The following is a 14,741-nucleotide window of genomic DNA, read 5'->3' on the forward strand; positions in this document are numbered from 1 at the left end:
AGGAGGGAAAAGGCAGGGTTTCTGCCTCACTAGGACCGTTAGGACAGGCTGACACAGTCAGCGCCGAGCAGACAGGCGAATCGGCTGTTTCCCTATGCTTTTTCTTCTGCAAGAAGTTTGGGCAGTCTTTCTCACGCTCTCCTTAGGGAGAGGAGAGAAGAGAGGCCACCAACGTTAACCCTCCTGCATAGCCTGCATTTCTCTCACAGCAGAAGCAGCGGGTTCATGTGTTTGTAAAGGAGGAGCTCGAGGAGACCACAGGGACGTTCCGCAGTTGGTACTTACTCTTCCCTTGTCGTTTCCTGGCGCCACTAGAGGAGCGGGTTCTAGCTGAAGATGGGATAGAGACAGAATGGGCGCTGCTGGTGCTGGGCCCGTCGCACGAGTGCTCCTCGCTCACAGGAGCGCGGCTTTGGCTAGGTACGTACGGGACTGGTTTTGTACTGAAACAGAGGTGGGACAGACGCTGCAGTAAGGGAATCCCTGTGGTCTGGTGCGATTCTTCAGACACGAGCCACACCTGTTCGCAGCAGCACGGCTGATATCGCACGGAGCCAGCGGTGCCCAGGATCTCCATACGTCCCAGCAAGAAAGAGCCTATTACAGTTACAAGTTTCACCGCACAAACACCTCCCAGACGCACGGTATCCTTTCCTGCCAGATGCAGAGCTTCAGCGGGAAGCTGGCAGGGGCTCCCAGGAAAAGAGAGACGCTCACTTGGTCTTTGGAAGAGGAGGTCCTCCAGTTCCCAACCGCTCTCGTCTCCTGTGTACGTTCCAAGCGGGCTTCGCTGCACAGTCCATAAGTGCCACCTTGGTCACTCTGCCTGTAGGAGGCCAGAGGGAAACGTTGCTTGGACCCAACCTACTATATATAAAGGAGGCTCCTCAGTGCTTGCCTTATTACAGCAAGCTCCAGCCACCTCTCCCCAGTCCACCCATTCCCAGGCTCTGGTGATAGCCTCGTCCCTAAGCTCCGAACCTCTTGCAGTCACAACATGGGCCGTGAGAAACCAGACTGATCGGGTCGGTAGCTCTCATTAGGTTCACCAAAAGAGGAGGAATGCCCCCCCCCCCCCCCGCCGCCTCCCTCCCCCCGGTTTTCTGCCCTGTCTAGTCCGCATCGACACCGCTATGGATGAAATCAAGAGCCTGCTAAGCCACTAAGCAAAGGCCGCCACAGAAAGAACAGAGAGCTAGGCATCTCCTAAATTGGACTAGATTTCAACCAGGCATTCAAAAGACCTTCCACCCCCCTCGCCCCAAAGATATCCCCTAGGCAGCATTCCCAGACCCCGCTCTGGTCATTCAGCCCTACTTTACCTCTGGGTTTGTTGGCATAAGCCGAGCTGATCTTCCCTACTAACACGAGCAGCCGCTGCTCGCGTGCATTGCGAAGCCGAAAGTACGCCTCCCGCCAGGACTCAGCCTCTTCTGGCTTCTCATTCTTGAAGTCTCGGAGACAGTGATTGCGCCACAGTTGGTCCGTATCCTCAGTGAGGAACTGAAGCAAAGGCACACGTAAGCTGGGATCCCTCCTGACACCTTCACTCCCCTCTCTCCCTCGGCACCAGCTAGTGCCAGTGCCACTGGAATAGCACAGAGGGCAAGACGGCTTAGGGGCCAACTTGCAGCAAGAGATCGGCCGATGGCAAATGCAGGAACTCGAGACTAGCAAAAGCCACCCCTTGCTATAAAGAGCGTTGGTCTTTACCATTCTGCTGTTGCAAGTGAGGACAGAACATCACTTCCACACCTCACCCTCCCTTCCCCAGGCCAAGGCACCCACATGATTACATTCCTCCATGCGACACAGCTGCTCTGGGGTGCATCTCTCCAATACTGGCCTCAGAGCTGAGAAAGGGACGCCACTCGCTTCGTGGATTGCTAGAGCAAAGCAAGATGCACACAGTATCGATCCTGCTTCTTGCTTGCCGAGGAAAGGGCTTGACGCCTTGAAACGCGGTGGAAAAACCTGCAGTGCTGCGTGACGCCACGCAATAGGAGGGCAAGGAGGAAGGAACCGTAGGTGCCGTAGCTCTAGGGAGCCGTCGGGCACCAGTACCTCCAAGTCAAGAGGTGCGTGCGCAAGACTCTGTCTCACACTATTTCCAGCGCTTTAGCACTCCCTGAAAGCATGCTGGGTGCTGAGTCCCGCAGCACCTGAGCTTTCAGTGGGATCTGTCCCCTACTAGCTAGCTTGCCTTGCAACAAGGGGCAACTCTTCACATGCTCCAAGCCAGATGCTGCGGAGAGGTATGCAAACAAGCTACCAAGACGCCAGGCACGGCTCAGGACTTTAAGACAGATGAGGAAAGGTACTTGCAGTCCATGTTGTTACTGAGCACTCTGACGCATTGCTGATACAGAGACAGCATCTCGGGCAAGGAGGTAGCCTTGGAACCCGAATACACGGGCATCCTTGAATACACCCGTGTCCTGGGTTACAGTGTAAAATGTGCCAAAAGAAAAAAAAAAAAAATAATATTCTATTACCATCTTCAGGAGCTGTTGAGATCAGGTGGGGCGGTGCTCCCTGCCTCCCCCCTCTGGACTATCTCCTGTTACTGGGCACAACAATGCCTTATCGTCTGACCCATCGGTAACTCGCTCCTGGGCTATCTCCTGTTAATGGCCCATCAAGGAACTGCCTCACGACTCCCCATCCCTTTGTGAGATACTCCGCCCGGGGAGGGGGGGGGAAGGAGCCAAGCAGTCCATGCCAAATAAAAACGGAGATTTTGAACACCCTAGCAGCCTTTTCTTCCACTGGATTCCCAGAGGAGCTTTTCCCCCCACTGGAGTTCCAGAGGACAAGAGCTACCTGCCGACCACTGGACCTTCGGAGGAAGACCAGACTCTTTTACCTGATTGCTGCTTCCACAGAACTACACCCATCACTTCAGGAGGACTGCAGCCAGCATCTTATCGGACTGCTACTGCCACCCTAACAGGGTGTCAGGTTGTATTCCTGACTCTGTCAGTGTAAACCAGGGGGTTATTTGTTTTTCCCTGCCTTGTGTTATATATATATTAGTAAAGAACTGTTATTCCTATTCCCCATATCTTTGCCTGAAGGCCCGTTAATTTCAAAATTATAATAGTTTGGAGGGAAGGGGGTTGCACTCTCCATTTCAAGGGAGGCTCCTGCCTTCCTCCACAGACACCTGTCTTTTCAAACCAAGACAACGCGGCAGCCTTTAAAACCTTCTTCACTCTCTTCAGCTGGTGACGACACTGCTGTAAAGTGAAAGACTTGGAGTAAGAAGAGAGCGGAGAAAAGAAGAGCCCACCCTGCTGAATGGCACAGCAGACACCAATTGGAGTCACCCAGAAGCGACCTAAAGGGCGAAGTCTTCTCTAAAAGACCTGCCACCTAGTTCAGAAAGGGCAAGTCCAAAGCCCAAGCCTCAGGAAGGGTCAGCAAAGGATCTTCCTCATTTCTGCTAGAGCATGTGGGAGAGCAGCCCCCTTCCTCTGAAACCTAGGCTCTGGGCATCAGACGCAGGACACCAGACCCCAACAGAAGGGCTTGAACCCAGCCGGCATCTGCTCCCACTCTCTCCCACAAACAATGGCTGCAGCCCCGCTCAAACCTATTTTCCTGCCCAGCATACCTTTCCCTTTTGCCTGGGAGCGGGCAGTGGACTTGATGCAAGGAACAGGGCGGTAACGGGCCGGGAGCAGGGCCAGCGGGTTGTCTGGTAACGGTGGTGGCACATCTAAAAGTATCTGGAAGGAGAGGATGTCCGTGCACGTAAGCCAACAATACAGCAGAACGTTGCATCCTGCCAGCATACAAACAGCACTGAACTGCATTTTGTTTGCTATGTCGAATAAGCCCCTCAACGCTCCTCAGCTTGCGCCACAACGTAGCCTCACGGGGAGGCTGCCCTTCTGCCACGTTACTGTGGCTCTGTCCAGGCTGTGAATACAAAGAAGCCAAAATTTGGGATCGGAATCGCTCCGCTCCCTCCACTAAGAGCCATCCACAGTGGCAGAGGAGAGGGGAATCTCACGAGCTGAGGGAAACCTAAAACTTTGATAGGAGGCACTTGCTAGAACGAATGGCAAAGCAGGGTTTTAAAATGCTGCCGAGAGTGGAAAAACACTGTTTTGAAGAGCAAAGTGTTCCAGACTTGAGTAAAAAGATGAGGCACTAAAGGTTTTGCACATCAGTCCCTGTTTATATACAAAACCCTGGCACTCATGTGGCTATGAATTTGTACAGAAATAATGCTCATTTTTCAAGCTTTCACCCAAGAAGGTCTGTCCGACCCCTACCGTTCTGTCTTCTAGAATCAGCTGCACTGTTAACACCAGATCTCCCACTTGTCCCCCACGTCTGGAGGCCAACGGATTTCGTTAAGAAAATTGTAGTGCTGACAGAGATTTTTGAAAAGTCCATTTTAGAGACGCATCGATACTTGGGAGGAGGGACAGGGGAACCTCGCTGGCGGGTGGAGCTGCACTGCACATTAGGTTGGATTCGAAGGTGACCCACATCTCAAGGTATTCTGCATGCTTAAAAGTAGATCACGCCCAATATGCTCTCCTACGAGGACTGAGCTGAAGGTGTTCTCTTTTAAATACACACCACCCCCCCACACCCCCCCCCATTTTTTAATAAAGAGGGGTTTGCCTATTGCATTTCTTTACTCCCCTCTCTCTCTTCACCCACTTTTCCAGCAGAGCTCCGCTCCAACAGCACAAAGCAATGCCTGCGGCATAGAGCATACGAAACACACGGTGGCTCCCGGCAGGAACCAAGAGTCACAGACCTAGTACCAATGAGACACCCCAAGCACACCCTGGTGCAGAACCAAGCCCAGCACTTCCAAGGGGAAAACTAACAAGCCCCAGGTGCCAGAGGCCCGAGAACAGCTGATGCCACCTCCTTTCTTCCTTTTCGGATCCTTCAAAACCTTACCCGCTTTGGTTCACGAGACTCTGGTAGTTCCTTCTCTGCCTCTGTCTCATTGGTTCGCTTGCGGCTTGGACTTTTCTGGCTTGGGCTTGAGCTGGTGGCACTGGCTCTGCAGCCGTCCGGTTTGCTGTGCCCTTGGTCTTTCTCCCCAGCTGACACAGAGGGCTTGAGCACTTTCCTTTTCTTTTTCTGGGGCTGGTCATAGTTGAGGTACCACTCAAAGGACATTGTGGGTTGTTCAAATTCATCCTTCTCTTCCCCCTCCCCAAAATTTGAAGAAAAGCCCTTTGATTTTTCGTCCACGACAGAGACTTTGCGCTTCCCTCTGCCATCCAGTCGCTGCTGCTCGTGAGAAGACTTGCGCTCTTTGGTTCCACTCATGTTCCCTTTCTCACAGAGCTCACCCGGGTACCTCTCCCAGCCTGCAGCTCTCGTATCCCAGTCAAGCGTTAAGCGTTTGAAAGAAGAACTGAGGATGACAAACTGCCCTCCGTGGCTTCCACGCTTGCTCTGACAGGCTCCCTCCTCGTGCCTGGAATGTAGCGAGCCTCATCACAATGGCACCATGGACACCGAGAACCTCACCGCAGCGGCACCTCGGACACGGGCCTGCAGCACGTAGCCAATTCCATTGGAAGCTTGCGACTATTCAAGAGCTAAAGAGGGAACCCACATCTCCCCTGCAGACCCTCCACTCTTGTCAGTGCTGCCTACAGTCTCTCTCTCTCTCTCTCTCCTCTCAACTAGAGTCTGTGCTAAAAAGGCGACTGATCCCTTCCGCGACCACTGCCTCTCGACCCGCTCCTTTCCATTCCCCTCCCCATACCCCAGTGAAAAAGGTTCTTTCTCTTCACGCACATGCTGCCAGGCGAGGCTCTGCCAGCTCGTGCAGCGGCTCCGCAGGCCAGGGAGGGAAGAGGCGCCCTCTCCGACTTGCAGCCCAGTGAGGGGGCTGCAGGTGAAGGGAACGTACTTCTACCTCTGCCACCCAGGTGGTTTGGGACATCCCTTCACCGAGATGTCGACCAGCTTTTTAGTTACAGTGTTGTAGGGAGCCTCAGGCAGGAAGACGGTCGAGGACATCTTTGCCACCTAGACTGGCACGTCCTGGGCGTATGCAGAGAAACCAAGAGAAACCAAGGCAAGGAAACGGGAGAACGGGCAAACAGAGGGCCGAGACAACAGAAGCCCGTATAGGGAAGAAAGACTCCAGAGTTCACGGAAAGACACCTCTCCAGGGGCCACCAAAGACTAACACAGCCCCCCGGGCCAAAACTGCCCTCTGCTGCTCACTTCACAGTTAATAGCGACTGCCCCGTTGTGGCCGGCTCCCCGCTCTCTGCTGCGGCCTCAGCGAGGCCACCGGAAACCACAGGCCTCGTGCAGCACTCGGGCTCCCCAACCTGCCCAGAGGAGCTCTGCTCCAGGGCACCTCCTCACACTCCCACCAACCCCTGGGTCTGCAGGCTCACGTCGCACACCTGCTCCTTCCAGAGCTCCAGTTCCTCACACCCCAAGTACAACCGAGCGTTTTGAACGCCGGCTATGAAGTGTGCACGCACTAGAAACAAATCGCGTTCCGTTATTCGCTTCCCTCCAACCCCAGTCAAGCGGCTTCAGGTTCAAAGACTAAAATCCTTGCTTTTTTTTTCCAAAGAGGGGGTCAGGGCAAAAGATACAGGGGAAACGGCTTCCAAACTGGAAAGAAATCCTTCCCAGTTCCACACAGAGAACACGACAAAATCATTCCTTCTTTCCACTACAAGAGACAAGCCGATGCCTCCATCGACATTTAAAAGCTGTCTGCAATTTGAGAGGCAAAGTGTCTTCTCTCTCTTCAAGGGGAAAGGAAAAAAAAAAAAAAAAAAAGAAAAGTTAAAACCTGACTTGGTGCGCAGTAAAATTTCTCCCCAACCCCCTCCTAGTTTTATTCCCAGTAGCCAGCAGAAGACCACAGCAGCAGAGCACAAGTCCCCAAGGCCTCTTGGCACCCCTGCACAGCAACGTAAGCACCTGTGCAAGACCTATAGTAACAGCAGAGGAAAGGTCAAGAGCTAAGGTTTCATTAACATACATGGGTAGAGAGCAAAGCCTCGGGACTCGACGTGCTTGCCAAAGGACTGACGAGCAAATGGGCCGCCGGTCCTACCCGCCCCAGAGAGTCCGGGTGGGACTTGGAGCCCAGCAGGTACCAGATCATGGGGAGTGACTCCAGTGACACCCAGTGTCTCCCCTCAGACAGATGGGTTCCTGCCAGCTCGAGCCACAGAGAGGCCGGTCCTTGTACTGGACTGGGAGGAGGGAGACTACTGGGAGCGACGTAAATAATACAGGCGGGATAGAGGAGCAGTTTAATATCAATTAAAACAATTCTATCATTTATTAAGAGGTCAAATAGCAAATAGTCGCTCCATCTTCCAATGACAGCGCCCGAAACAGGATGTTAAGGGCAGGGGGAAAAGAGGGGGGCTTGAACCTGAGAAAGGGACCAGAGTAAAGAGAAAACACTGTGCCGTCGTCTTGTGCAGATCGAATCCTCTCCCAGCAGCGGCAGCCTCCAAAGAGTTCAACGAGAAGGGCTGTTGAGGGGGGTGGGGTACTTTCTCCCTCTTCACTCCCAGTCGCCCATGAGAGAGAAAGTCCCAGATCTGCACTGCAAACTCATCTCCGAGAGAAGCTCTTCTGAAAATCTTTGTTCGTTTTTGTCGTCACGGGTGAAAGGTCTGCGACAGAGAAAGAGAAGGGAAAAAAAAACAAACCAACAAAACAAAGCAAACAAGAACCCCACGCGTTAAAGCAGCAGTCACAGACTAGGAGAGCAGAGAGCAATTCAAAGCCGCGGCCCTGGCAGAAGAGACGCAAGGCGGGCCTAAGCGTGTGCTCTCTGATCGTGGCTCGTCGTATTTTCAGGTCACAGACCAAGGAGAGCCCACTCTGCTTTCTCCACTGCAGGAACGCAGATCTCTGCTTAAACTCTCCCTGCTTCCCTCCCAGGGGAGCTGCACTACAATTTCCTTGTTCCAAAGGGCTGGACAGGCACCAAAGGACAGCAGGAGGGAAAAGGCAGGGTTTCTGCCTCACTAGGACCGTTAGGACAGGCTGACACAGTCAGCGCCGAGCAGACAGGCGAATCGGCTGTTTCCCTATGCTTTTTCTTCTGCAAGAAGTTTGGGCAGTCTTTCTCACGCTCTCCTTAGGGAGAGGAGAGAAGAGAGGCCACCAACGTTAACCCTCCTGCATAGCCTGCATTTCTCTCACAGCAGAAGCAGCAGGTTCATGTGTTTGTAAAGGAGGAGCTCGAGGAGACCACAGGGACGTTCCGCAGTTGGTACTTACTCTTCCCTTGTCGTTTCCTGGCGCCACTAGAGGAGCGGGTTCTAGCTGAAGATGGGATAGAGACAGAATGGGCGCTGCTGGTGCTGGGCCCGTCGCGCGAGTGCTCCTCGCTCACAGGAGCGCGGCTTTGGCTAGGTACGTACGGGACTGGTTTTGTACTGAAACAGAGGTGGGACAGACGCTGCAGTAAGGGAATCCCTGTGGTCTGATGCGATTCTTCAGACACGAGCCACACCTGTTCGCAGCAGCACGGCTGATATCGCACGGAGCCAGCGGTGCCCAGGATCTCCATACGTCCCAGCAAGAAAGAGCCTATTACAGTTACAAGTTTCACCGCACAAAGACCTCCCAGACGCACGGTATCCTTTCCTGCCAGATGCAGAGCTTCAGCGGGAAGCTGGCAGGGGCTCCCAGGAAAAGAGAGACGCTCACTTGGTCTTTGGAAGAGGAGGTCCTCCAGTTCCCAACCGCTCTCGTCTCCTGTGTACGTTCCAAGCGGGCTTCGCTGCACAGTCCATAAGTGCCACCTTGGTCACTCTGCCTGTAGGAGGCCAGAGGGAAACGTTGCTTGGACCCAGCCTACTATATATAAAGGAGGCTCCTCAGTGCTTGCCTTATTACAGCAAGCTCCAGCCACCTATCCCCAGGCCACCCATTCCCAAGCTCTGGTGATAGCCTCGTCCCTAAGCTCCGAACCTCTTGCAGTCACAACATGGGCCGTGAGAAACCAGACTGATCGGGTCGGTAGCTCTCATTAGGTTCACCAAAAGAGGAGGAATGCCCCCACCCCCGCCGCCTCCCTCCCCCCGGTTTTCTGCCCTGTCTAGTCCGCATCGACACCGCTATGGATGAAATCAAGAGCCTGCTAAGCCACTAAGCAAAGGCCGCCACAGAAAGAACAGAGAGCTAGGCATCTCCTAAATTGGACTAGATTTCAACCAGGCATTCAAAAGACCTTCCACCCCCCACCCCCCCCGCCCCAAAGATATCCCCTAGGCAGCATTCCCAGACCCCGCTCAGGTCATTCAGCCCTACTTTACCTCTGGGTTTGTTGGCATAAGCCGAGCTGATCTTCCCTACTAACACGAGCAGCCGCTGCTCGCGTGCATCGCGAAGCCGAAAGTACGCCTCCCGCCAGGACTCAGCCTCTTCTGGCTTCTCATTCTTGAAGTCTCGGAGACAGTGATTGCGCCACAGTTGGTCCGTATCCTCAGTGAGGAACTGAAGCAAAGGCACACGTAAGCTGGGATCCCTCCTGACACCTTCACTCCCCTCTCTCCCTCGGCACCAGCTAGTGCCAGTGCCACTGGAATAGCACAGAGGGCAAGACGGCTTAGGGGCCAACTTGCAGCAAGAGATCGGCCGATGGCAAATGCAGGAACTCGAGACTAGCAAAAGCCACCCCTTGCTATAAAGAGCGTTGGTCTTTACCATTCTGCTGTTGCAAGTGAGGACAGAACATCACTTCCACACCTCACCCTCCCTTCCCCAGGCCAAGGCACTCACATGATTACATTCCTCCATGCGACACAGCTGCTCTGGGGTGCATCTCTCCAATACTGGCCTCAGAGCTGAGAAAGGGACGCCACTCGCTTCGTGGATTGCTAGAGCAAAGCAAGATGCACACAGTATCGATCCTGCTTCTTGCTTGCCGAGGAAAGGGCTTGACGCCTTGAAACGCGGTGGAAAAACCTGCAGTGCTGCGTGACGCCACGCAATAGGAGGGCAAGGAGGAAGGAACCGTAGGTGCCGTAGCTCTAGGGAGCCGTCGGGCACCAGTACCTCCAAGTCAAGAGGTGCGTGCGCAAGACTCTGTCTCACACTATTTCCAGCGCTTTAGCACTCCCTGAAAGCATGCTGGGTGCTGAGTCCCGCAGCACCTGAGCTTTCAGTGGGATCTGTCCCCTACTAGCTAGCTTGCCTTGCAACAAGGGGCAACTCTTCACATGCTCCAAGCCAGATGCTGCGGAGAGGTATACAAACAAGCTACCAAGACGCCAGGCACGGCTCAGGACTTTAAGACAGATGAGGAAAGGTACTTGCAGTCCATGTTGTTACTGAGCACTCTGACGCATTGCTGATACAGAGACAGCATCTCGGGCAAGGAGGTAGCCTTGGAACCCGAATACACGGGCATCCTTGAATACACCCGGCAGCCTTTAAAACCTTCTTCACTCTCTTCAGCTGGTGACGACACTGCTGTAAAGTGAAAGACTTGGAGTAAGAAGAGAGCGGAGAAAAGAAGAGCCCACCCTGCTGAATGGCACAGCAGACACCAATTGGAGTCACCCAGAAGCGACCTAAAGGGCGAAGTCTTCTCTAAAAGACCTGCCACCTAGTTCAGAAAGGGCACGTCCAAAGCCCAAGCCTCAGGAAGGGTCAGCAAAGGATCTTCCTCATTTCTGCTAGAGCATGTGGGAGAGCAGCCCCCTTCCTCTGAAACCTAGGCTCTGGGCATCAGACGCAGGACACCAGACCCCAACAGAAGGGCTTGAACCCAGCCGGCATCTGCTCCCACTCTCTCCCACAAACAATGGCTGCAGCCCCGCTCAAACCTATTTTCCTGCCCAGCATACCTTTCCCTTTTGCCTGGGAGCGGGCAGTGGACTTGATGCAAGGAACAGGGCGGTAACGGGCCGGGAGCAGGGCCAGCGGGTTGTCTGGTAACGGTGGTGGCACATCTAAAAGTATCTGGAAGGAGAGGATGTCCGTGCACGTAAGCCAACAATACAGCAGAACGTTGCATCCTGCCAGCATACAAACAGCACTGAACTGCATTTTGTTTGCTATGTCGAATAAGCCCCTCAACGCTCCTCAGCTTGCGCCACAACGTAGCCTCACGGGGAGGCTGCCCTTCTGCCACGTTACTGTGGCTCTGTCCAGGCTGTGAATACAAAGAAGCCAAAATTTGGGATCGGAATCGCTCCGCTCCCTCCACTAAGAGCCATCCACAGTGGCAGAGGAGAGGGGAATCTCACGAGCTGAGGGAAACCTAAAACTTTGATAGGAGGCACTTGATAGAACGAATGGCAAAGCAGGGTTTTAAAATGCTGCCGAGAGTGGAAAAACACTGTTTTGAAGAGCAAAGTGTTCCAGACTTGAGTAAAAAGATGAGGCACTAAAGGTTTTGCACATCAGTCCCTGTTTATATACAAAACCCTGGCACTCATGTGGCTATGAATTTGTACAGAAATAATGCTCATTTTTCAAGCTTTCACCCAAGAAGGTCTGTCCGACCCCTACCGTTCTGTCTTCTAGAATCAGCTGCACTGTTAACACCAGATCTCCCACTTGTCCCCCACTTCTGGAGGCCAACGGATTTCGTTAAGAAAATTGTAGTGCTGACAGAGATTTTTGAAAGGTCCATTTTAGAGACGCATCGATACTTGGGAGGAGGGACAGGGGAACCTCGCTGGCGGGTGGAGCTGCACTGCACATTAGGTTGGATTCGAAGCTGACCCACATCTCAAGGTATTCTGCATGCTTAAAAGTAGATCACGCCCAATATGCTCTCCTACGAGGACTGAGCTGAAGGTGTTCTCTTTTAAATACACACCACCCCCCCACACCCCCCCCCCCCCATTTTTTAATAAAGAGGGGTTTGCCTATTGCATTTCTTTACTCCCCTCTCTCTCTTCACCCACTTTTCCAGCAGAGCTCCGCTCCAACAGCACAAAGCAATGCCTGCGGCATAGAGCATACGAAACACACGGTGGCTCCCGGCAGGAACCAAGAGTCACAGACCTAGTACCAATGAGACACCCCAAGCACACCCTGGTGCAGAACCAAGCCCAGCACTTCCAAGGGGAAAACTAACAAGCCCCAGGTGCCAGAGGCCCGAGAACAGCTGATGCCACCTCCTTTCTTCCTTTTCGGATCCTTCAAAACCTTACCCGCTTTGGTTCACGAGACTCTGGTAGTTCCTTCTCTGCCTCTGTCTCATTGGTTCGCTTGCGGCTTGGACTTTTCTGGCTTGGGCTTGAGCTGGTGGCACTGGCTCTGCAGCCGTCCGGTTTGCTGTGCCCTTGGTCTTTCTCCCCAGCTGACACAGAGGGCTTGAGCACTTTCCTTTTCTTTTTCTGGGGCTGGTCATAGTTGAGGTACCACTCAAAGGACATTGTGGGTTGTTCAAATTCATCCTTCTCTTCCCCCTCCCCAAAATTTGAAGAAAAGCCCTTTGATTTTTCGTCCACGACAGAGACTTTGCGCTTCCCTCTGCCATCCAGTCGCTGCTGCTCGTGAGAAGACTTGCGCTCTTTGGTTCCACTCATGTTCCCTTTCTCACAGAGCTCACCCGGGTACCTCTCCCAGCCTGCAGCTCTCGTATCCCAGTCAAGCGTTAAGCGTTTGAAAGAAGAACTGAGGATGACAAACTGCCCTCCGTGGCTTCCACGCTTGCTCTGACAGGCTCCCTCCTCGTGCCTGGAATGTAGCGAGCCTCATCACAATGGCACCATGGACACCGAGAACCTCACCGCAGCGGCACCTCGGACACGGGCCTGCAGCACGTAGCCAATTCCATTGGAAGCTTGCGACTATTCAAGAGCTGAAGAGGGAACCCACATCTCGCCTGCAGACCCTCCACTCTTGTCAGTGCTGCCTACAGTCTCTCTCTCTCCTCTCAACTAGAGTCTGTGCTAAAAAGGCGACTGATCCCTTCCGCGACCACTGCCTCTCGACCCGCTCCTTTCCATTCCCCTCCCCATACCCCAGTGAAAAAGGTTCTTTCTCTTCACGCACATGCTGCCAGGCGAGGCTCTGCCAGCTCGTGCAGCGGCTCCGCAGGCCAGGGAGGGAAGAGGCGCCCTCTCCGACTTGCAGCCCAGTGAGGGGGCTGCAGGTGAAGGGAACGTACTTCTACCTCTGCCACCCAGGTGGTTTGGGACATCCCTTCACCGAGATGTCGACCAGCTTTTTAGTTACAGTGTTGTAGGGAGCCTCAGGCAGGAAGACGGTCGAGGACATCTTTGCCACCTAGACTGGCACGTCCTGGGCGTATGCAGAGAAACCAAGAGAAACCAAGGCAAGGAAACGGGAGAACGGGCAAACAGAGGGCCGAGACAACAGAAGCCCGTATAGGGAAGAAAGACTCCAGAGTTCACGGAAAGACACCTCTCCAGGGGCCACCAAAGACTAACACAGCCCCCCGGGCCAAAACTGCCCTCTGCTGCTCACTTCACAGTTAATAGCGACTGCCCCGTTGTGGCCGGCTCCCCGCTCTCTGCTGCGGCCTCAGCGAGGCCACCGGAAACCACAGGCCTCGTGCAGCACTCGGGCTCCCCAACCTGCCCAGAGGAGCTCTGCTCCAGGGCACCTCCTCACACTCCCACCAACCCCTGGGTCTGCAGGCTCACGTCGCACACCTGCTCCTTCCAGAGCTCCAGTTCCTCACACCCCAAGTACAACCGAGCGTTTTGAACGCCGGCTATGAAGTGTGCACGCACTAGAAACAAACCGCGTTCCGTTATTCGCTTCCCTCCAACCCCAGTCAAGCGGCTTCAGGTTCAAAGACTAAAATCCTTGCTTTTTTTTTCCAAAGAGGGGGTCAGGGCAAAAGATACAGGGGAAACGGCTTCCAAACTGGAAAGAAATCCTTCCCAGTTCCACACAGAGAACACGACAAAATCATTCCTTCTTTCCACTACAAGAGACAAGCCGATGCCTCCATCGACATTTAAAAGCTGTCTGCAATTTGAGAGGCAAAGTCCCCTCTCTCTCTTCAAGGGGAAAGGAAAAAAAAAAAAAAAAAGAAAAGTTAAAACCTGACTTGGTGCGCAGTAAAATTTCTCCCCAACCCCCTCCTAGTTTTATTCCCAGTAGCCAGCAGAAGACCACAGCAGCAGAGCACAAGTCCCCAAGGCCTCTTGGCACCCCTGCACAGCAACGTAAGCACCTGTGCAAGACCTATAGTAACAGCAGAGGAAAGGTCAAGAGCTAAGGTTTCATTAACATACATGGGTAGAGAGCAAAGCCTCGGGACTCGACGTGCTTGCCAAAGGACTGACGAGCAAATGGGCCGCCGGTCCTACCCGCCCCAGAGAGTCCGGGTGGGACTTGGAGCCCAGCAGGTACCAGATCATGGGGAGTGACTCCAGTGACACCCAGTGTCTCCCCTCAGACAGATGGGTTCCTGCCAGCTCGAGCCACAGAGAGGCCGGTCCTTGTACTGGACTGGGAGGAGGGAGACTACTGGGAGCGACGTAAATAATACAGGCGGGATAGAGGAGCAGTTTAATATCAATTAAAACAATTCTATCATTTATTAAGAGGTCAAATAGCAAATAGTCGCTCCATCTTCCAATGACAGCGCCCGAAACAGGATGTTAAGGGCAGGGGGAAAAGAGGGGGGCTTGAACCTGAGAAAGGGACCAGAGTAAAGAGAAAACACTGTGCCGTCGTCTTGTGCAGATCGAATCCTCTCCCAGCAGCGGCAGCCTCCAAAGAGTTCAACGAGAAGGGCTGTTGAGGGGGGTGGGGTA

At 53.7% G+C, this 14,741-nt stretch overlaps 1 protein-coding gene across 1 annotated transcript; it reads right to left on the reverse strand.

Moving 5' to 3' along the window:
- Nucleotides 1-713: 713 nt before the first annotated feature.
- Nucleotides 714-12,533, reverse strand: LOC147415268 (elongin-A-like). Its single transcript, XM_086468582.1, has 9 exons — nucleotides 12,156-12,533; nucleotides 10,839-10,953; nucleotides 10,306-10,461; nucleotides 9,769-9,866; nucleotides 9,303-9,483; nucleotides 8,695-8,803; nucleotides 8,263-8,420; nucleotides 1,323-1,454; nucleotides 714-826 (listed from the first exon to the last, which is right to left on the reverse strand). Exons 1-9 carry the CDS (start codon nucleotides 12,531-12,533, stop codon nucleotides 714-716), a joined length of 1,440 nt encoding a protein of 479 aa, XP_086324708.1.
- Between the last annotated feature and the right edge of the window lie 2,208 nt (nucleotides 12,534-14,741).

The sequence above is a fragment of the Leptosomus discolor genome, chromosome 7, assembly GCF_034619465.1.
Source record: "Leptosomus discolor isolate bLepDis1 chromosome 7, bLepDis1.hap2, whole genome shotgun sequence".
In the NCBI taxonomy this organism is placed as follows: domain Eukaryota; kingdom Metazoa; phylum Chordata; class Aves; order Leptosomiformes; family Leptosomidae; genus Leptosomus; species Leptosomus discolor.

What these genes read in the sequence shown, in the direction of transcription:
- LOC147415268 (XM_086468582.1), bottom strand. Translation starts at nt 12,533, where the DNA reads ATGAGTGGAACCAAAGAGCGCAAGTCTTCTCACGAGCAGCAGCGACTG. An exon ending in CTCCCAGGCAAAAGGGAAAG is followed by an intron (nt 10,462 to 10,838) that starts GTATGCTGGGCA and finishes TTCACTTTACAG; the next exon opens with CAGTGTCGTCACCAGCTGAA. An exon ending in GCATGGAGGAATGTAATCAT is followed by an intron (nt 9,484 to 9,768) that starts GTGAGTGCCTTG and finishes CCTTTGCTTCAG; the next exon opens with TTCCTCACTGAGGATACGGA.